The following is a 23,347-nucleotide window of genomic DNA, read 5'->3' as shown; positions in this document are numbered from 1 at the left end:
CATCCATATAGCCACTAGGTTCCCACAGGATATAGCCACTAGGTTCCCACGATAGCCACTAGGTTCCCACGATATCCACTAGGTTCCCACGATATCCACTAGGTTCCCACGATATCCACTAGGTTCCCACGATATCCACTAGGTTCCCACGATAGCCACTAGGTTCCCACGATATCCACTAGGTTCCCAACGATATCCACTAGGTTCCCACGATATCCACTAGGTTCCCACGATATCCACTGGGTTATAGCCACTAGGTTCCCACGATATCCACTAGGTTCCCACGATATCCACTAGGTTCCCACGATAGCCACTAGGTTCCCACGATATCCACTAGGCTACCACGATATCCACTAGGTTCCCACGATATCCACTAGGTTCCCACGATATCCACTAGGTTCCCACGATAGCCACTAGGTTCCCACGATATCCACTAGGCTACCACGATATCCACTGGGTTCCCACGATATCCACTAGGTTCCCACGATATCCAATAGGTTCCCACAATATCCACCAGATTCCAACAATACCTCTTGATTCCTAAGGTCCTCTGCTAATTTCTACGATACCCACCTGAACCTCAAGGTGGCTCCTACGATAGCCTCTTCATCTCCCACGATGTCCTCATTTATATCCACACAATCCCACCATCCTCTAATACTTCCCACAATACCCAAGATGTCCTATTACTTCTACGATACGTTCATGGTTCCCAAAATATCCTACTGGTTCTCGGGATGCCCTTCTGGATCCTACTCTCTCCCTGGGTGTCCTATACTTACCCTGTGACGCCGTGCCCTCCTTCAGGATGGGAGGGGAAATTGCCTTAACTTTCCCCTGAAACACTGTCAACTATTTCATCACTTTTCATTACCCGGCTGCAGGACCCGCTATAGTGTTCGCTTATACACGCTACTTCAGAACAACGTGTCGAGGAGCTTCCACGACCAGTACTGCACAGACCAAGGTGCAGACAAGAGCCTCACTGATGAAGAGACTCACGGATGATTATCTAGTTATTTTAGAGCTTCATATAAGTGTTATAGGTTATTATGAGGTTAAAAAATATCTCATTATTCTATACAGTGAGAAGTCCATAATATACTTTAATCATGTATTGTAAATGCCTAGTATATGATGCTAAAAGAGATATGTTATGTCAGTTATATTTGTTAACATAGGCTATACAGTATGTTAGATAATATTATAGAAGGTGAAATTATATAATGTTAAAGTAGGTGTTATCTATATGTTAGTATTGACAATGATTTGAGTTCAGTAAATTAGCTGGAAAATGTTAAAAATATAATTTAATATTATACGTTAAAAATATAATACCAAACCATAATAATTATCTCCTTAACAGTTGAAAACTTTTAACCACAGATGACCGTTCATTATTTTCTCAATAATTAATATTTATAAAAATCTAAAAAATTTCCGTATTCTATGATTTTGGAAGACGGGAGTTTAATAATGTATGAAGAAAAATTATTAATACTATCTTCCCATCTCTTTATGATGCAAAATAGTAATGTTCCGGTAGTGGTAACGTAATTTGTCATTTCTCACAAAACTACCACTTCAAATATATGACACAAATCATTGCTGTGTCGTTGACTACTTGTTCTTGTGTGTTGGTCAATATTTTGATGGTAATAATTTTCAACAGAGGTAAAAAAAGAACACAAGTAACAGAGCATACTGTAGACTGTGCTTGAAATATTGCATTTGGTTGAAATAAGTGTGACCAGTACCGGACAATATCGAGAAATAGTCAGATTATCGCTACTGTTGCTTAATAATAATGCATAGACGAGCGTAAGACCCACAGTGACTGGAAAATTATCATATGTGAGTGAGTCCTATACTCAAACAAGGAGATCGTCCCTCCACAACCAGTGAGCCTGACCAGCATAGTGTACTAGAGAGCATCATAAGATATGCCATGATGAAACATCTCCGAAACAACCTTGTAAAGGACTGCCATCATGGTTAAGTGTCGGGACTCTTCTCCTTGACGATATTACTTCAGTACAGTGCTGGATGTTTGGACCCAGATCCTGGAGCGTGGTGGTAATATCAACAATATAATCTGAACTTTACCAGGGCTCTCGAGAGCTTGCCCCATGAAGGGTTGATAATTAAATTGGAAGGGCGCGGAATTCGGGGAGTGTAGTGGGCCCGTGTTTGTTTGTTTCATAAATGACATGCCAGAAGCTATACACTCTTCCATATAAATGTTCACGGGTGATACCAAGTTATTCAGGGAAATCAAGAACCAATCAGACTGTGGAGAGCTACAGAAAATATTTCTGTCAACTTAAAGATTGGTCGAAGAAATGGCTGTCATGATTCAAAGTCACCAAATGCAAGAAGATGCACCGAGGTCATACCAACAGTAAGGAGGCGTATCACATGCCACAACGGGACGAAGAGCCCGCATTTTTCGGAGGTCACGTGTGAATAGGACCTGGGTGTGGATGTTGACAACGAACTGATGTTTTTTGGCCATTGTGAGATGTGAAATCTATTAAACTCTCAGAGGACACTACTGTACATTACTCAGTCGAGTGTCCTTATCTGGAGCTGGCGGACGCCCGCCCCATTAGAGGTCGCACCTTAAGGTTGAAGAAGCCACAAGTTCAAAAAATAATGTCAGTGCAAAATTTTTTGGAGAGAAGGTTGTAAACTCTTGGAACAATCTGCCAGAGAACGTTGTGACGGCACCGAGTGCGAACTCATTCAGGACCAGACTTGACCAACACAGCGCAGGTACAATCGTGTTTTCACCCACACCATTCCGCCACCAAGGCAGATCTACAAGCATGTGTTTCCTTTACAGTCTATAACATTGGCGGCGACCTGTGGTGTAGTGGTAATCATGCTCACCTCGCAAGTGAGCGGACCAGAGTTCGATCCACGGGCAGGGTGAGAACGAGACCGGCCTATATCCACGTGTTTCCAGTGGTTCCCCTGGGAGATGGGTACGTGGACACGTGCCTCTCTCATTACTCATCGTTTATTAAACCTTTTTTGTACAGTTGTCATCTATTAGTATTTCTATATGTTAGAGTCTAGAGACGGGCGCCACTGTGTGTTTCATCTACAGCATCAATTACCAGATTCATATAATTATTACCTGTATGTTAACTCCGTGTCTCCTTTACGGATTGAAACCTTTTGTTAAACAACCCACTCCTCGTGCTCCTAATGCTGTAAGTAATATTTTGCCCACTATATTTTCAGCCTCTGGTTGCTGTACTTTCCATTAAACCATTAATTATTACTATTATTATTATTAATATTAATATTAATATTATTATTATCATTATTATTATTATTATTATTATTATTATTATTATTATTATTATTACTATTATTATTATTATTATAATACATCCTGGAACCAGTAGGTCTACAGTACATGCCCAGTACTTTGCCAACAATGCTGAACAGAAACCTAACCGACCCCCCAAGCGGCTAATAAGCCGATCAGTGGAGAAGAGGATGTGGTTTTAAACAAGTCAAGCAATTAGGTTCAATCTAACATTTTTAGTTACAAGGCATTTTTATCGTATGAACCATTGAGAATTTGGACCCAAGATATGGATAATTGCGAACTGTTAAAGCACTTCACAAGGCGAGATATTTGCTCGAAATAAAGAACAGTAATGTCATTGCCAATAAATAGCAAGTGAAACTAAGTATTGTTACCCCTTAAAAAAATTTATGGTTGTTGTTTTAAAGTAATTTACAATACGAGAGGGGAACTTTAGCTATTGTGCAACTCACAACCGTTAACCACTCAACAACCAGTGCAGAAAAAACTTTAATTTGTTATTAAAATACAGTTGCGTTCCCCTAATTAACACTCTATATAGTCCCGGAGTCCTTGTGTAACGACATACCCCCATGCAGACCAACACTGGAGCAGGTCCAGACACAACCAGGAGCCAGTACATGCCCAGTAACTTGCCAACAGTGTGTAAGAGACGTGACCGACCGCCCAAGTTTACATAATCTATAATACGAATAAAAAGTGAGTAAAAGTTTAAGTCATTGATATAAATCGCCAATAAATCTATTAATGCTAAGATTCGTTTTCATCTGGGAGCTTTGTCGAGACTCCCCGGAGATCAGTTACATAATGTAATATAAGCTTTGACTTAATTCCAGTTACAGGATAAAATAAACGTGCAAAATCTTGTCTAAATAAAATGTACAGTATACTTGGCTTCTGTTTGGACGCAGTTCATTGTGGACTGTAGTCTGTTACGCTTCTTTTCCTCTTCAGTAACTAACACAAACTGGCAACCTGTTGACTGTACCGGCAGTGAGTTTCTTTCGGGCTTTATAATTAGGATCAAGTATATGTAAACAAACACCAATATGTCAAAGATAATAAACTTCCGTTCCTCCGCCAGAGACGTGAGTCCATGGAAGCAGTACACTATAGTCCACTGGATCACTCACAAAACAACAACGTCTTATGCACTAATTAGAAACAGACGAGACACAACTTAACATCATTGGGCACGAGTCAAAAAATTTAATTCTTGCTGAGATCAAAATGTACTTCACGTCTTATTGGTTAGTAACAGCTGATTGGAGCATCGTGTGTGTGTGTGTGTGTGTGTGTGTACATGAACCTCGAGTTTATCAGTAACAGTGCCTACGACTGTGTCAAGTCCCACACACATTAGAAGGCTGGTTAAAGACAGGCAGTTGGAAATATGGATTTTTTGTTGTTTCGAGTGTCAAGGAACTCTCGGGTTATCTCTGGGATGTCCACTTATGGGTATAGTGTTATCTACAATAGTACTCAGTGTCGTAGAAGGTGGCGCAGTAGTACTCAGAGGGACACTACACACGGTGCTTCATCTCCATCCACACCAGGTACTGTACACTGGACTATTAACAAGTTTGAAATCATGTTAGTGAGAGATCTACGCTTGTGTGTGTGTGTGTGTGTGTGTGTGTGTGCGTGTGTGTGTGTGTGTGTGTGTGTGTACATGTGTGTGTGTACGTGTGTGTGTACATGTGTGTGTGTGTACGTGTGTGTGTGTATGTGTGTGTGTGTGTATACGTGTGTGTGTGTGTGTGTGTGTGTGTATACGTGTGTGTGTGTGTGTGTGTGTGTGTGTGTGTGTGTGTGTGTGTACATGTGTGTGTGTGTGTGTATACGTGTGTGTGTGTACATGTGTGTGTGTGTGTGAATGTGTGTGTGTGTGTGTGTGTGTGTGTGTGTAATAATAATAATAATAATAATTAACGGTTTATTGAAAAAGTTCTGCAGCCCGAAGGCTGAAAATATACATTGGGCATAAATGACTTATTACATACATTGGTGGTTTAACAAAAGCCTTCTTTAGAGAAAGGTAAAGGAACATCCAGTGAACATACAGATTAATGTAGGTGTTGAACAGCAAAAACGTAGTGTAGTAACTCCCTCCCAGATGGTGTTAGGAGGGACCTCACGTGGTGTAGTAGTTCCCTCACAGATGGTGTTATGAGGGGCCTCACGTGGTGTAGTAATTCCCTCACAGATGGTGTTATGAGGGGCCTCACGTGGTGTAGTAATTCCCTCACCGATGGTGTTATGAGGGGCCTCACGTGGTGTAGTAATTCCCTCACAGATGGTGTTATGAGGGGCCTCACATGGTGTAGTAATTCCCTCACAGATGGTATTATGAGGGGCCTCACGTGGTGTAGTAACTCCTTCACATATGGTGTTATGAGGGGCCTCACGTGGTGTAGTAATTCCCTCACAGATGGTGTTATATGAGTGAGGTGTGGTTCCAGGCCTTCCTATCGTAGACGGATTAACACATCGCTGGTAGTTGGGTCTCACGGGCCGTTATCACTGGGTACCTGGGACCTCACTGTGTGAAAGGTCAACTTGGGTACCACTGTTACTGTTGAGTTGTTCTCACTGACTTAAGCACTGTTCACCACTGTTCACCTCTGTTTAACACTGGTTCCATTTCTTTCCTAAATGAAATAGTAACTTCTGGCGTGAACTTGTTGATATTCCGGTGGGGAGGAGGGTTCAGGGGAGGGAGTTGGTATGGGCCAACATAACAGTTGACCTGGCTGCTCCGAGAGGAGCGCCAGGTACGTCTTGACCCTTCGGTGGTCGTGTGTGTGTGTGTGTGTGTATACGTGTGAGTGTGTGTGTGTGTGTGTATGTGTGTGTGTGTGTGTGTGTGTGTGTGTGTGTACGTGTGTGTGTGTGTGTGTGTGTGTGTGTATACGTGTGTGTGTGTGTGTGTGTGTGTGTGTGAGGGAGTGAGGTGCCTATCACATGATGGTTGTAAATGATTGTCTTCAATGTTGTTCGATCCCACAAGTGTATTTGTCTCTACTACCTGGTGTTGACTGATGGTCGTAATATACTCTACAGATTACCACGAGAAATGAATGTATAAGAGGATGGAATACAACTGAAATTGGACGTGAATATCGAGACAGTTGATGTACAGTTGTATGAGCCCTCAGTATTTACTCCCATTGTTGACTGATTGTTATTCCATAATGTATTGGCTAATTTAACTATCGGATAACATGTGAAAGAAAACTCTAATGCTGACAAATGCTTCTGAAGGTTATATAACGTGTGATGTCAGTTTTATCGACCCTAAAACTAGTCCGTCACAACCTAACATAACCTAACCATCACAATAGTGTCTCATTAGGGCTGGGATCCATGGGAATTAAGAGACCATTTAGAGTGAGGAACATTCGGACTAGACCTCGGCTTTAAGGGATCATTTAGCTTAGGACCTGTTTGGACTGGCACTCATTAAACTAGTTAGGTGTCACGCCTTCGTTCTGGTTAACGTAGAGAATAATGACCAAAGATAACGCCTTGAGGAGGAGAGATAGCCCCGGTCTGGGTAACGTGGCCAGATAACCGGTGAGAGTGGTTGTTTACCCCCTCCCCTTACACACACACACACACACACTGCTGTTGAGGTGAGTAGTCAACTGAGCCTAACCTCAGTCTAAAGAAGTCCCAACTACCCTAAGCTGAACATTAGGATTGGGTTAACAATCAATGGGCCCCAAGTCCCATTAGGCCCCCAACTTTGCCTAATCTAGACCTATGAATTGGGTCAAGTCCATTTGGAGCCAGTCCTAGCAAATACCAATCTAACTTAACCTTTAGAATTAAAGCCTAATCCACAATGGTCCCAGTTTTTAATGGACTCCGATCTTTATAACTACAGTAGTCAAAATTTGGAGTCCCTTTAACCCACAAACCCAGATAGAAAAACATATTAGTACTGACACTACGAACTAATAAAATTGGTTGACAGCACAACGAACTAACCCTCAACTTTCAGGGAGATTACAGTATTAGAAATACAGGTGTGTGTGTGTGTACGCGCGCTCTTGATTCCGGCCATTATAGGAATGTGAGAAAATATATACATATAGCCTGTATCTCGGATCATGAGTAACACTAGTGGCAGTTGAAGGTGAGATCCAGTGCTACTCTCAACACGTGAATACCCAGTTAGGGGCTCACCGTACTGAGGCGTAAACATTAAAGCTTCAAGAGGCTCTGAATCAAGCACTGTGACAACCCTCGGAACATTTATGATGAAGAATTAGTAACTGTTGTTGTTGTCTTACTTGTTTAAACTGTCAGCATCATCAACAAACTTCAACTTATTTTCACATAAATAAAAACTTGAAAAATAAGGTTATTGTAAAGGCTTTAGCTTAAAACCTGTTAAAAAATATACCACAACCTAAAATTAATCCCCAAAGAAATATTGATGCTCTGTTAACCACACACGTACAGTACAGTGCACCACATTCTAACGAATTTGTGACAACTATCTATCGTGCAATGTACTCGTAGGAATACTGAAATATAAAAAAATTCATAATATCAGTAAGTATATAAAGACTTTATCGCAGAGATAAATGAATGACTATACTCTCTTAAATGTTTACGCTGACGTCACACCAGAGAGAGAGTGATACCAACATTTTATAAGATAGTAATAAACGTTCAAAAAATTGGTGGCGCGTTTAATGAAGCCATTGTCGCGAAAATTATATTATTACACGACATTTAATTTATGGATGCCACCTAGAAACCTAATATTGTCTAGAGTTGTCTATTAGGTACCGGTATCTTTGGCCAGATTTTAGCTTGAAAACACAACTAACTCTTTAACAATTCCGACTAAGCCATATGTGGTCATTATCAACACTGAATTAAGTGACAGTTAATCTTCATAACTACGTTGCTAACATTACCTTAGATTGTTAACGAAGTCAGGAGCCCATATATTAATCCATGTGTGAAAATGTTAATACTACTATATGAGAATGTTGCTAATCGGTAATCTTTTTTTAATGTTATTAGACTCACGAGGAAGACACCCATTATGTTGATCCTGGCGACAATCGTCGTCATCCTCATCTTCGCCTTCCTGAAGAACGTCATACATGAGCTGGAGAAACAGGAGGCACTACTGGTCAACGCCACCCTCAGGCGAGTACTGTACACCATTATGACGCAGTACACCACCACCAGCCTCTATTATAAACAATAAGGCTATAGACAGTCCCCATTCATCAATAGACCACATCTACCCAATTACAACTCTCCGTGTCACACCCTATACCGCCTCACTCTCCCTGTCACACCCTATAACGCCACACTCTCTCTGCCACGCCCTTACAGTTCTAACGAGTCCATGTTCTTGGGGTACGAGTTGGATGATGCGTGGCGGACGGTGCGGGTGCTGGAGAACGTGACGGCCGCCGAGAACCTTACCGTTAACCAGGTCAAGGTGGAGCCCGACTGGTCCCTCGTCCAGGGCACCTTCACGCACCTCAAAGACGAGAACTTCGAGTCGTTTCTGATAGCTGTTGGTAAGGCGACTTATGTTTCTCACAGCTACTGGAAAGGTGACGTATAGGGTGTTTCTCAGAGCTGTTGTTGATGCAGGAAACGCTGGTGAAGGATGGTGGGGCGTGGTGACCTCAACAGTGTAGTTCTTGTCTTGTATCTTCCTATGTGTGCCCTAAAGTTACTTCTAAAACAAACTGTTGGCTGTTAACGCTCTTGACATCCAAAGTTTGGTTGACCATTTCATCAAAGATTTTCGTACAGGCTTTGTTAATTTGTTCCACTGCTATCCTGGAACAGTTATTGCTGACCGATTTTCTGATTTCTACACTTTGTTAAACAGTTATAGATTAGATGCACAAGGGTTCGGGTGATGTATATTCCTCACTTTCATTAATATTTGTAGGAAGTTTAAAGTCGAATTTTGATGATGTCTATAAATTTATGGTTTAAGGTCGACTTTTAATCATAATCAGATGTTTGAGCCTTTGTCACGATGGCTGGCGGCACCAATATCCACGGATATAGCCTCTTATGTCGGGTTACAGTGGTGTATATACATCACTCTTTAAATAACAAACCATATAATGACCTAAGATCCATTTTCACGTGTCAGGTGTGCCGTATTTGGTGCGGAGCTTTATCGTCAAGACGACCCCAACAGTGACCATCGAGCGTCTCTATCAGGACAGCGACTACTACTACGAACTGGAGGACCATAACCCAAGTACTGTACCATAATGTACCTCTTTCTTGTTGGTAGACCCATCTCCATCTTTGTTGTGCTCGGTGATTTACTTCTAAATGCTACGATTATGTCTCCCTTACAAACCAAGCATACCAGTACATTATATATCATCTTATATCCACATTAAGCACGGTAGTCTAAAACAGATGGGTGTCTACACGTGCTGTCAGAGATTATTTCTATGTTATATCTCGACAGACACTGATCTTGACCAGGTGGGTGGTGAGGACGGGGGCCGAGTGTATCAGATACTCATAAACACAATTACATGGCTCAAGACCAACACGGAGAGGTTCCGGCTCGGTTATTCCTTCATGAAAAAAGACTTCGACGGTTCCCCCTCTAAGGTGAGTGAGTGCTGGCAGGGGGGGGGGGGGGTACCGTTATTGGCCATGGCCTCTGTAATTTTATTTATTTCTAGGGCTGAAGAGATAAGGTCAAATTCTTAACTTAAACATGACTTCTTCCGTCCTTTCATTTTGCCTTTTAAATACATATTGGGATATACTGGACTCTCCCTGCCCCTCTGTGAAACATAAACAGTACCTCCCAAATTATAAATTAACGTAGATGTATATTGCTATTTAAAAATCCCGTGTACAGTATCGTACTGTACTGTACTGTACCTCCTCCTTCACTCAATACAATCATCTCATAGCCATCTTCTAACTTAGTATTCATCTATAAAGAATATATATGTTTTTTGCGGTTATGATTCGGTGGAGACCAAAAACGAATATTGCCAACAAAAATAAGTGCTCCCAGTGTTTTTCATTGTATCATATGAATCTGATCCTCATTTCTGTCGGAAATGAGTAGTTATAAAGATAGCCTCCCCGCCCCCCTCCACCCCTCAGTACCAACAGTTTTGATTGCACAAACTGAGAAGGGATTTATAGTACAGTAGAGGGAAATTGTGAGTAAAACATGAAAAAAGATACCAAACCAAACCTAATGAAACCCGACCTAACCTAACTTTAATTACCAGATGGAGGAGGATAATGTGGCGTCTTCTTGAAGGAGAAAGTGGTGCAGTATGGTGTTGTGAGGAACTTGGAACATGTACCGAGCAAAATACCTTTCGTAATGTTGTTTCTTGGTGCCGACACGAAGCACCCAGCTTTTGATATCCCTCCACATATTCTATATTTGCGTATGAACAAGAGAAGGGTCCACAAAGTTCTGACTGTGGTTTACAGTTCTGTGGATGTAACCAATTACACAGAGGGTACTGTAAGCCACCCAAAGGTCATAATGAATAACACTACTGTACCCGCTTTTACAAAACGCTGAATTAGCGGCTTGGAGGTATCAGCACTGCGGTCAGGCACTGGTATGATGAACTTACGGTCTATCGACCTGGAGTTGGTCTACCAGGATATTTACACTGTAGCGTCCATTGACCTAATCTAATAACCTAATCTAGGCTAGGTTTGGTAAGGTTAGGTTGTGATATATTACTACAGTATTACTATTACTTTAAACACGATGTAATAGTCTATTACTGTTACCCCATGTCTGTAACCAATTTTCCCAGTATTGTTCAGTACATATAAACTCATTTCCTGGTACAGTATATATAAAAAATTGTCTTGTCCCCCATTTTGTACAAATGACTATGTAAATGTCATCTTCAAATCGTACAACTAAACATTTACAGAACACTTACTACTTCGTGTCACCGAGTGTTCTGGTTCACCTCAAGGAGAAGGAACAGTTCAACACCAACATCATCCGGAGCTTCGACCGAGAGGGCTTCGTTATGGTGAGTAGTGAACAAGTATCTTATCGTTGTGGAGAGTTTTGCGTTTCTTGTCATTCATAATGCAATGACAAACTCAACTCTTGGCAGTGCAGTCTGTAACACAAAACACATTTTCTAATAATCTTTGAAAATTATAATTAAACAGATAAAACTTCCATACTTTAATAGTCTATGGGTTAAATGTAATCACTCGTACAAAAAATATCTAGTCTAACCTAACACAAATAATCCCACGTAAACAATATATCCTAACCTAACCCAGATACGTTAACGTTGGATCCGGGTTTGTTTGCGAAGAAAACAGCAGGGCTCTAAATATTACCTAATCTCTATAATATTGTGTGTAAAGGAGGGAAAGTCAAACGTTTGGGTTAGGTTAGATGGGTAGGGAGAAAAGTTTTCCAAGTTAGATTAGGCTACGTTAAATTAGGGGTAGACTACGTTAGGTTTAAGCTAATTTTCGGGTCTGGAAATAGGTGGGTTCTAAAAGTGTCCTTGTGGTTTGTGTATTGAATGGAGTGTAGTAGTAATGAGGGGAAATAAATCATGATATGTCTCCCACAGACCATCATCAACAAGAAGGCGGGTATGAAGGCCAAGCGTTACTTCCTTAGAGAGCCAGAGGAGGCGTGAGGAACGACCTACACTCTTGATGCTCTCGCCAAATTCACCAGATGACCTGTACACACACACACACACGTACACACTTCAATTCTCTGGATGATCGACATAAAGAGCTTCATCTTAGGTTCGGTAAAGCTTTGTTAGCCATCTCTAAATTACGACATCACCACCTTTCGCCCGCACCATTTATGGACACATCTTATGTCAGGATGTCACTCAGAGTCAAGGCCAGTAGTCAAACCAAGGTGTAGGAGCGCCACAAGATATCAACAATGTGAACACGTCTACTAATCAAGCTACTGTAAAAATTGCAAAGATTATCTTTTATAGTCACGTGATGTTAAGTTACTAAACGAAATTCCACCCAGGAAGCAGTGGCGTCAGAAAGGGAAGGGGGGGGGTGGCAAGGGGCAAGATGTAGCTTTTGAGTATGAAGTGGAAACTGAGCACTTAGAAGTTGAGCTCAAACAAGCCAAACGGCTGGTAGATAGTAAAGTTGCATCTGGTGTACAGATTAGCAGTATCCAGCAAATTACTGAGTTCTTGGCACCCTATAAAGAAGCGTTTCCAGACCTCACAGTAAATTGCTAAATATTGCATTAGTGCTGCCACCAACATCAGCGTCATCAGGGAGAATGTTTCTTGATGAACAGTATGACTGATGCCAGGCTGTCGGACCTCAGTGTTAATGGCATACATTCCCAAGGATAAAAAAAAATTACATTAATATGGATGAATTTATCAAAGTCTTTGCTTGTAACCATAACAACAGAAATTGTCAGCTGTTCTGAGAAGGCAAACCTTGTACTGTAGTAGCAAAGCACTGTAGCCAACAGTGGCATTTCAAAGATGAATCACTGGTTATGCCTTGGAAATAACTATATAATAATATGCAGTAGCTAAAACAACTAACTGTGCAGGTGGGGGTCGATATGCTCCGAAGTGTTACGTGTGACTAGTGACAGCCTTCATATACCAAAATTTATCGATCATGGTCTCCTATTGTTTCCCACAAGGTATGCACAGCTAGTTGTTTTAGCTACTACAGCATATACCAGTATGTGCGTATATGTATATTCGTGTAATGATGTATGCTATCAGCAAATGTGCAGAGTTATGGGAATTAATTTAGTTTTTTCATCATTTTCAAACTTTCCAGCCAAGTATATTTGTTTAATTACTTTTCATGTATATATTGTATGTGTTCACATACAGAACTTTATGTAGGCATGTGTTTCTTTTTACTTTTCATTCCTTATGTTTAATAAAGCATTTCTCTGGAAGTATATGTTGTCTTTGTTTATCAGTGAACTGGTCTACTAAATTCTACAGGACAAAAAAACAGATGCTGTTATACAACGCTGAATGCAAGAGAATTTACTCTGGTCGTAGTCAAAGTAAGGGAGCCCACTACATGCCTAACATAAGGAAGAAATTTTTCAAATGGAAATTAGACGTGAGAAAGATCTACGTGTTCTTGGCTTTTTAGCAGAAGAAACTGGACTTCCCTATTTACTAAGTGGATTAGTCAGAAGATCCTATGCACACTCAGATGGACTGTCTCTAAGAATAATTTTCCAACGTGTAGGGCTACCTCACTTGGAGTACTGCAATTCTCCTTGAATTCCGAGTTATCCCAAAGACTGTCAAACGAATGAAAACGGCCAAAAGAGGGCCACCAAACTGGTGCCGGCACTCAGGCACCCCCAATTCACTAATAAGACCAGAATGTTTACAATTGTCCACTTTTATATACGAAAGAGTTGGGGTGTTTTAATATAAATAGGCCCCCTAATACTCAGTAAAATATACTTACCTGGAATTAGCGGATGGCCGCCCCATTAGAGGTTACAGGACTTAGATATAATTTCCGAGAACTCTTAGAACTAACTTTTTTGGAGTAAGAGTTGTGAACTCTTGCAAACACTTTCCATTGAAGTTTGGTATCCACTTACAGCTGGGAGGAATGGGAGTGCGCCAAGTGAAGGTTTGAAAATTCAATAGTCCTGCGACCTTCAGGAGAGGAGGGGGACGAGCGCTGTATCCATTCAGCTGTTGCATTCTAAAAGTACAATACACATACAGTACCAAAGCTGGTACGAAAGCCAATAAGGTAGTGATTTACAATTACAACATAATATTTTGAGTCAGTGCTCTTTACCTGTTCATCATGGGTGCGGCAGTCGAGTGGATGCAATGCTTGCCTTCGGTAAGAGTCGTTGGTTAGCAGAAAGGCACCCAAAGTTAACCCAGCTGTAAATAGGGGCATAATTTTAGATTATTAAATGCTATTTTTGCTTGGCCTATTATTGTTATGATTTCTTTCGCACATATACCATCACAGCTAATGTTACTTCCCAAATACACAAAATCTTCCACTTATTCAGTTCCCTCTTGCCTATCATAATTTATATTTTAGGATTTATTTCCAGTTTTGGAAACAACCCTAACAGCATTAACTATTAACCCATAGTCTTCACTTTTTTCCACTGTGTTAACCAGTTTTTGTAACGTATCTTCACTATCCGCGATAGTGAAGTAACCATTACAGTAACTTTTATTCCTCCATATCACTCACAACTTCTCTCATTAAGAATTCTGAAACTATATTATACAATGTTGGAGATAAAATCACAGCCTCGTCTTACTCCCTGTCTAGCTTTGAAGTTTGAACCAATTATTAAGTTCGTTATTTGCTCACACTGCAACCTGCTGTTGCCAATAAATATAAATATATATTTGTTTTAGAATTCAAATACCTCCTTTATTAATAATTATTTTTTTCAAAGACATTTATAAAATTATTGGGTTTAACCTCATCAAAAGCGTTCTGTAAATCAACAAAGTATATACACTATGCAAATTTCTTTGGACCTATAAAGCCCCTTTACTCAAAATTCTCAAAGCTTCTCTAGTTCCTTTTCCTTTCAAAATCAATTTTGATCTTCAGATAACTCACTATCTATGGTATTTTAAATTTTATTCTACTTAAAATTATGGTTAATAAAACCGTAGGCATGACTTGTTAAGCCAATTGTTCTAAACTGGATGCACTAAGGCTCCTGATGATTTTTGAGTAATAATACAAATATAAATGCTTTCGGTGTTTAGTATGTGAGTGGTCTTGTTTTCGGCGTTTAGTATGTGATGGTGGTGTTGTTTTCGGTGTTTAAATGAGGGACCCATCAATTCGGAAGATATTCTTAACCTTTTTGCAGCTTATAAGAGTTTGGGTAAGGTTTTCAAAGGTGTTGGTGTTCTTTTTAGTCTTTTCCTCTACTACAAAGCCCTTCCCACTTTGAATAACCAATATTGTTGGTAATGTGTTCATTTGAGACGGAAATATAGGTCAGATTCGCTTTAAACATTACAAAATACACTAGGAAATCCTATTTTTATTAATAGATTCCATGGTCGACAAAAACAAATCTTCACCCTTTTCGCCACCTCAATACAGTTTATATGAAGCCCCAAAAAAATTTTAACTACCTGTATTAAGCTATGTGAACCTATCCATCTTCATTGAATCCAAGAATAACCCACTTCAATATTTTCATTTCCTTATATCTACACACTTACCAGCTGAGTAATGTCCTCACACTCCATGTTCCTTCTTGATTTTGTGTTTGTTCATTCTTAAACTTTCTGTAATTGCGTTTAATGTCCAAGGCTTTGTTTTCCCCGGAGAGTACTGTACTCGCTAGTTCTCGGCCAAGGAATGTGATATTCCTTGCTCTTGGTGGCACACTGCCCGTAAGCAATATGGTTGAACATATACTGTAGGTGACGATGATGCAGTAGGAACGCCCGAAAATATTTTATTGTCTATCCATGGCCATAGGAAACTGTATATACTCCCACAGCCTACATGCAACGTTTACCTTCATTGTATATATATATTCATGCTGAATTGTATACCTAAGTAGTTTATATACAAGTCTATCCTATTGTAAATATGTATGACAATTCGACTGAATAATAATTATTATTATTATTATTATTACTATTTTTATATAATTAATGTTGAGAAGATCGGTTGTGAGCAGAGTGTGGCGCAGGCGCATAAGTCCCTTCGCCAACTCTGTTATGGCGGACATCAGCGTTTAAGCGCCCTGTGGTTTGTTTAAAGTACTCTACAAATACACTTCCCGTAGATGATTCTATTTTCTCACTAAAATGGCGGATTCTCCAGTTGTCGTGGATCCAGAGGGGTATGAAGAGCTCCCGGAGGAGGAAGTGGTATGTAGAGAAGAGTGACATAGTGACAGTCTCTTTATATTTGTGATAAGCCTCTTGCTTCCCACTCATTGGATTGGATAAAACTTCATTAATACTTATGTCAACATTTACCACATATATTGTAAAACGTAATGTTCTATAAGACTGTCCCCAAAGAACCAGCCACATTACGACAATTTAAAGTAGAAAAAAAGTTTTGGTATTTTAGAAATATCATAAACCAGGTGGAGGAATTGCAATTATCTTAGGTAATACTTGACGGCTATGCCACGCCTTTAGCACCAACTTGAAGGAATTTCTCTGTAAATGATAAAAGCTTTCTTACCTACCGTTAGAGAAGATGACAAAAAGTGCATGGAGAATATTATGTGTTGGGTAGATGACAGGCCTACAGTGTCTTCATTTACAGGAAAAAACTAGGGAAAAGTAAAATATGAAAATTACATTACTTAACCTTTTCTACATATATTTTTCAAGAGTAACTGGTTAACATGGCAGCCAAACCCCTACAACTACATAACCATTTTTCTTTAGATTTGCCAAATGTTTTAAGAGAGGTCATATACCATACTGTGCTACTTAACTATCACAGAGTTGCTTACCCTTCCCTTAATTTAATTGCAAATACTGTATGTGAAACACTTGTTGGTCATGATAGCTAGGTAGATATACACAATGTCCGATGACTTTATGGAAATAACTCGGGTGTTTATTTTTTTATGTAATTCTAGCTCGTTGAAACAGTGAATGAGTAGCACTGTTAAGAATGTCAGGGTTGTTATGTATGCATCCTGCCGCTTCCTAATTTGACGAAACAGATCACTTCTTTTGTTCATTTCATGCTCATATCGAAGCTAAAGGAAGCCATTTTTAACATTGACTCTAGGGTGCTGCACTAGCACCTAACCTTATCTAACCTAACCTGACCTAATATACCCAAACCTTGTCTAACCTAACCAAAGCTAACTTAACCTAAATAGCCTATAGACCATATGCTATAGTGGCGCCAATTGTAAACTACTGTAAACGTATACATTTGTAGCACTTTTTGACGGTTTGCCTAAAATTACCAATTATGGCAAAACAGCTTGAAAGGCTGTTTTGTGCTATTTTGCACAAAGGTTTAGTTTACAAAAGTAATATCTCTGTAAGCCAGAATCCCCATTAGCCAGAATTTTCCAATACCTGAAATTAAAATTGACTTCAAATTTTTCGGGGAAAACTCTCTCCATTCCGGGTGTCAGTGAGTTTGAGGTTAAAAATCAGGTCAATTTTCTGAGAAAATAATGAAAAATCTCTCTGAAATTTGTTTTTTCAGGTCTGGGAACAAATTCCGAGGTTGAAAACCAGCGCATTTTCTCGAAAATTCCGAGAAAACTTTTGGAAACTCCTGATTTTTAATATATATATATATATATATATATATATATATATATATATATATATATATATATATATATATATATATATATATATATATATATATATATATATATATATATATATATATATATATATATATATATATATATATATATATATATATATATATATATATATATATATATATATATATATATATATATATATATATATATATATATATATATATATGTATATATATATATATATATATATATATATATATATATATATATATATATATATATATAATATATAATATATTATATTAAATATATATATATAATAAAACCACTCCCCAATGAGTTCAACAACCCACTTCCTATATATATATATATATATATATATATATATATATATATATATATATATATATATAATATATATATATATATATATATATATATATATATATATATATATATATATATATATATATATATATATATATATATATATATATATATAAATATATATATATATATATATACAGTGGGGTATGCTATAACGAACGTAATTGGTTCCAGAACCTCGTTCGTTATAGCATTCGTTCGTTATAGGATTAATCCGTTCCAGGCCCCCAAATACAACCACCTAACACTGAAAAAATTCTGTGGAAAATGTAAAAAATACGGTACTTTATCTTACCTTAGTGTTATTCAGCATGCAGGTACCCCTAAACACTGGCACATCACTATCACTTCCACTGGGAGTCTTGGCTTTAAGGTCCTCAAACAATTGTCTGGCCTTCTCACAAATTATAGCTTCACTAATGTTACCACCTGCCATTTCTTTCTCCTTTATCCACACTAAGAGTAAATTTTCCATCTCTTCAATCACATTACACTTTGCTTTGCTAAGTCTAAAGATTCCCTTAGCCACTTGCACAGTTTTTAACTCCTCTTTATTCTTCAAAATCGTACATATAGTCGATTTAGCCATCCCATATTCATCACTAAGTTTCGCAATGCTTCTTCCATTCTCACGTTTCTTTATAATTTCTTTCTTAGTTTCAAGGGTTATTAGCTTTCTCACTCGCTTTGGACGACTCATTGTTACAATTGTATACTTGTGTAACAAAATAGTTATACAAATAACGCGAATTTCCACATCAAAAGACGAAATTTCAACAATAACAGTGGTGCACTGGCTACACAATGAGACAAAGATGGCGCCTGACGCTCTTGTTGTGGGTCGCGGTACAACAATATTCATGCGCCAGGCGATATAGTCCCGTATTCATCCACGTTCGTTGTAGGAGTTGCATTCGTTATAGCATTCTCAATTTTATAGGTAAAACCGTTCGTTATAGGAATATTCGTAGTAGGATCCGTTCGTTATACCATACCCCACTGTATATATATATATATATATATATATATATATATATATATATATATATATATATTATATATTTTTTGGGGGTGGTTTAGGAGCAAACTCTTGAGATGAAATCATGCGTAATTTTGGAAAATTATAAGAAACTTTTCACAGTACTGTACATTGAAAAATTCCAGGGATGTGGGATTCTTCCAGGTTTGAGCGATTTGTCTCGTTACCCTGAAGTCTCTCCTCCCCGGAAGAACTCTGTACCAATTATTCCAGTTAATGGGGAGATCACTGTACCATAACTACACTGCTCTTAACATGGGAATCATCTTTGTTATGTTTTTTCACCTGATGTAAGGGTTGAGTGACAGGATGAGCATCTTGTTTACAGTACGGTACAGTATTTGAGAGTTGCAGCTAGATAATGAAAGTCTGCTTATTGAGTCAAAATTATGAAATATTATAACAATGAAATGACATTGGAGATATCAGCTCATTACTATTCCATTTTTCAGGAGACATCTTATATGTGTGGAGCATGTTTCCAGCTCTTCCCAACCACTGAGGACTTCCACGCCCACCAGTGTCAGATTACAGGGGTGGATAATGTTGAAAATGTTGTTGACAGGGATGGGGAAGAAGAAGAGCCACATACTTCATCTTTAGATGTTTCACAACATGGCACACACCTACAGAAAGGTGAATTATCATATATTATGGATTTTGTTTCTGAATTATATTAATTTCTATGAGCAATTTTTTTAAGAAATATCTACTTAATATCTGTACACCATTGCACTGAACATCTACAGATAAAAAGAACAAATCTGATGCACAAAGTAGTACATAAATGTTATTCTATTATTTTTAAATGAATGTATAATTTTTCTTACATAGATCCCCTCCATAACATCATTACAAAAATATGATTGTTTTTTATTAAACAGGTGTGTGGGAAGCAAGGGAGTCAGAAGCAGCCATGGAGGAGGCAGTAGCCAGCATCCTTGGGGAAAGGATGAAACGCACAGCACCTCAGAAAAGTACCTGCTCGGATATTCAGTTTGATCAGACTCTTATTGTGCCTGCAGAACATTCCATTGAGCATACCAGTATCATAGACCATATGGAGCCTGTGGTGGAACACACAGTGGAAAACATAGATCAGTCTGATGGAAGTGGGCTGGCTGAGGGTATAGAGATTCCCTCAGCCAATGTGTACATGTATGACAATCCAGTTTACCTTAACAGACTTATGAAGGACAACACTTTTGGCAGAAGAGTGCGACATGATGCTCCATACAGCCATCGCCTAGGTTAGTTGCAGGGCTGGCAATGTTGCCCACTTGAGAACTGTACTGAGGGCTTAATATACAGTATGCTTTATCCATAATATCCTTATTGTATTGCCAGGCCTATGGGACCCACTTCCACTACCAATTATATGTACAGTACTATATTCCTGCCTTTATTTGTTAAAACCTTAGCTTTGTAAAAAAGAACCTCACATACCCCTCCCAGCACAGCCTTCTAAGGGCCACTCAACATCATGTTCTCCCACACCACCACTAATAACAACCACCCACACTTCCACCTCCAGCACCACTCACTACTTTCTACACCATATTACCTTTTACTTCTTTGATGCTGATATTATCAACCCTTGTTATGTGTTTTCAGGGCCATGGGACAACAAGTCCAGTCGACTCCTTATTCATCTTCTGAAGGAATACCCAAAGGCTTACTTTATTTTAGATAAAGAATGCAAAAGGACAGAAGCATGGGAGATAATTCGAGTCAAACTTGCTGAGGCTGGTTACCAGTTCACTGTGTTACAGGCAAGAGCTTAAAAGTTTTAATTATATACTACCCATATCTTTTCAAACTGCATTTTGTTCTTGTCCACTCTCTCCCTTACTAATTTCTTGATCACTTTTTTCACACTTTCATAACCAGATCAAACAGCTTCAGGTCCCAGTAGTTCCCACAGTCAAGTGCATAACCTTGACCCTGGCAAGTATTCATGATCACATTCTGCCACCAGTCAGCTGGATCAGTATATTCCATCATTATTTCCTCCTTGTGTACCAATGGCTTAATATGGAATGTGCTCTATCAATAGTCCCTTATGGACATTCATGCCTATGGGACCCACGTTCTTTTCATATTTTTCATGATTGTTACTGTTGTTGGGATTGTGAACAATCAGTGATGAAATGTCTGAAAAAAGACTTATAGCATACAGGTACAGTACTCTTATATACCTCTGCCCATCAGATCCGTATGCGATGGCGTGAGCTGTGTAAGAAGTATCGTAATACAGCCAATCACAATGATCTCTACAACACCAGAAAAACATGCCAATACTTAGATGACCTTAACAGCCTATTTGGTAAGTGTCAGATATTTTTTTTTAGTTTTCTGGATGAAAAGGAGTCAAAGAAGTGAGGTGTTAAAAGTAAACAAGCTATGGAAAGAGAATACATTTTACCGTATATAAATTAATTTCCATTCAGTAAAAGCAATGAAATCATCTTCTATTTAATTTTGTAACTTGTTTTTTTAAAGGAGTTTGGGATCGCCATGCTACTCTGCTTTTAATAAAACAGCTTGAAGTAAATGGCAGTAAGCGTCTGGGTCAGAACGGGGGAACCCGCATGAGGCACAAGGTCTGGGATCAAATTCGACAGGTTCTTCTGACTCACGGATACCAGTAAGTGAAGATTATTAGTGGATACATTATAAAATAGCTACTTTTGTTTTTTCGTACAGTAAAACAGACATGGGTTAAAATTAACAATCCTGTTTCTTATCTAGGACCTTTTTACTTCAAAATCCAACTCTCTACTGGCTTGCAATATAATTATATAACTACACTACAGTGCTCACAGTTAATATCACACACTCCAAAAAGTATCTTCATGAAGGGGTTTGATGAATTTCAAAATGAACACCGCTACTCCTGTTGTCTCGGTAGGGTTGTCAAAATTCTTTCTCTGTTGTGACATATTGTCTAACACAAAACCTTAAAGATAATTTTTGGAGCGAGTATACTAGTCCAGTTTGTTATTCATTGGTTTTAAATCTTTCAGGTACACAGCAGACCAAGTTCAGGGGAGATGGAGTACACTTGTCACTTTGTATCAAAGGATGGTTGAACACAACTCCAAGCCACATAATGAAAAAATTACCATTGCTTATAAAGATTACATTGAGCGAGTCTTTAAATATGTCCCAGAACGTAACTCCAAATGGTTGAAGATAATGGAGAAGCGTGGCAAGAAACCCAAGACACTGAAAAGTATGTTATGCTGTACTTGATACACTCTTATTGATGACTCGGTGTATTGAAGAATTTCTTCACTATTCTCTGCCTTTTATAGGCCTTCTCTTGCTACCACAATTTGCCTTTTTGAATTATTGTTGTACATTCATAATTGCAGTGTCATAACATTGTAAGTTTATAGCTAGTACATTACATAGCTGTTTGGCCTTAGCAACACTAACTTATATTATTTTCTCTCTACATAGCTTTAGTAATAGCAAATATCAGTCCTCAAATGGTGAGGAGAAATAATTATGTAAGAGGAATTGTTAGAATTTTTTTATAATTTTGGCAGAAAATTGGACTGTACCCATTGAGAGACACCTTCTGGCATATTACCATGAGAGAGTGTACCGCTTTAACAATGAACATGTGAATAACACTGAGCTGTGGCAAGAAATTGTGCAGGTAAGTTTGATTTTTGAAGGGTAAAGTATTTTGATGAATGATTTATTTTACATTTGAAAGATTTTATAGTTTTCTGTACTGTCCCATCAAAAATTGCCATTACTGTATAAGATACCATACTGTGCACATAAATACAAGTACAGTACAGGTATCCCTCGCTTTACGAATGTTTGAGATGAGAAAAGTTCACTTATACGTATTTCCTAAATTGATATGTTAATTCATTTAATGAAAGCATGCTCCACTTATATGATTTTGGGTCCCAGCAAAAATTAAAATTGCCCGCCCCCAGGAGTCAGCTGGGGTGGCCATCTTGGAGAGATGGGCAGAGATGTATTCTTGCTCAGTGATCATAACAAGCACCCCTCCCTCCCGCATATCCCCCAACCAGCGTCTTTCATTCCACCATCCCCCACCCCTTGTGGTGATCCCTGACTGCCATCTTTAAGATAATCGCTCCTGCAATTTAGCGCTTTTGTTTGAATTCCCAGCTGAGGGTGGTGGTGTGCTTATTTGTGTGTTATACCTAACATTGCCGGTGGCACCTAACCCTCTTGCTACCAGGCCAAGCTGTAAGCTATGTTATGGTTATTATTCAACTCGTAATTTTGGATA

At 38.7% G+C, this 23,347-nt stretch overlaps 2 protein-coding genes across 2 annotated transcripts in view; both read left to right on the top strand.

The window, feature by feature from the left end:
* The first annotated feature begins 6,957 nt into the window (after positions 1-6,957).
* LOC121876085 lies at positions 6,958-13,298 on the top strand. Its single transcript, XM_042381009.1, has 7 exons — positions 6,958-6,978; positions 8,387-8,515; positions 8,708-8,898; positions 9,492-9,602; positions 9,822-9,970; positions 11,284-11,388; positions 11,953-13,298. Exons 2-7 carry the CDS (start codon positions 8,409-8,411, stop codon positions 12,019-12,021), a joined length of 732 nt encoding a protein of 243 aa, XP_042236943.1. The 5' UTR covers positions 6,958-6,978; positions 8,387-8,408; the 3' UTR covers positions 12,022-13,298.
* A 2,790-nt stretch (positions 13,299-16,088) lies between these two features.
* The window catches only part of LOC121876175, a 36,579-nt gene continuing 29,320 nt past the window's right edge, over positions 16,089-23,347 (top strand). The window contains exons 1-8 of the mRNA XM_042381131.1: positions 16,089-16,251; positions 19,518-19,701; positions 19,950-20,315; positions 20,680-20,837; positions 21,277-21,391; positions 21,568-21,712; positions 22,092-22,300; positions 22,620-22,732. Of these exons, the coding sequence (XP_042237065.1) occupies positions 16,189-16,251; positions 19,518-19,701; positions 19,950-20,315; positions 20,680-20,837; positions 21,277-21,391; positions 21,568-21,712; positions 22,092-22,300; positions 22,620-22,732 (1,353 nt within the window). The 5' untranslated portion in view covers positions 16,089-16,188. The remainder of the gene's footprint in view (positions 16,252-19,517; positions 19,702-19,949; positions 20,316-20,679; positions 20,838-21,276; positions 21,392-21,567; positions 21,713-22,091; positions 22,301-22,619; positions 22,733-23,347) is intronic.

Source organism: Homarus americanus, unplaced genomic scaffold (assembly GCF_018991925.1).
Source record: "Homarus americanus isolate GMGI-L3 unplaced genomic scaffold, GMGI_Hamer_2.0 scaffold34921, whole genome shotgun sequence".
Classification (NCBI taxonomy): Eukaryota; Metazoa; Arthropoda; class Malacostraca; order Decapoda; family Nephropidae; genus Homarus; species Homarus americanus.
This window is presented reverse-complemented; position numbering and strand designations above follow the sequence as displayed.

What these genes read in the sequence shown, in the direction of transcription:
- LOC121876085 (XM_042381009.1), top strand. Translation starts at nt 8,409, where the DNA reads ATGTTGATCCTGGCGACAATCGTCGTCATCCTCATCTTCGCCTTCCTG. An exon ending in CTGGTCAACGCCACCCTCAG is followed by an intron (nt 8,516 to 8,707) that starts GCGAGTACTGTA and finishes ACGCCCTTACAG; the next exon opens with TTCTAACGAGTCCATGTTCT. An exon ending in TCGACGGTTCCCCCTCTAAG is followed by an intron (nt 9,971 to 11,283) that starts GTGAGTGAGTGC and finishes AAACATTTACAG; the next exon opens with AACACTTACTACTTCGTGTC.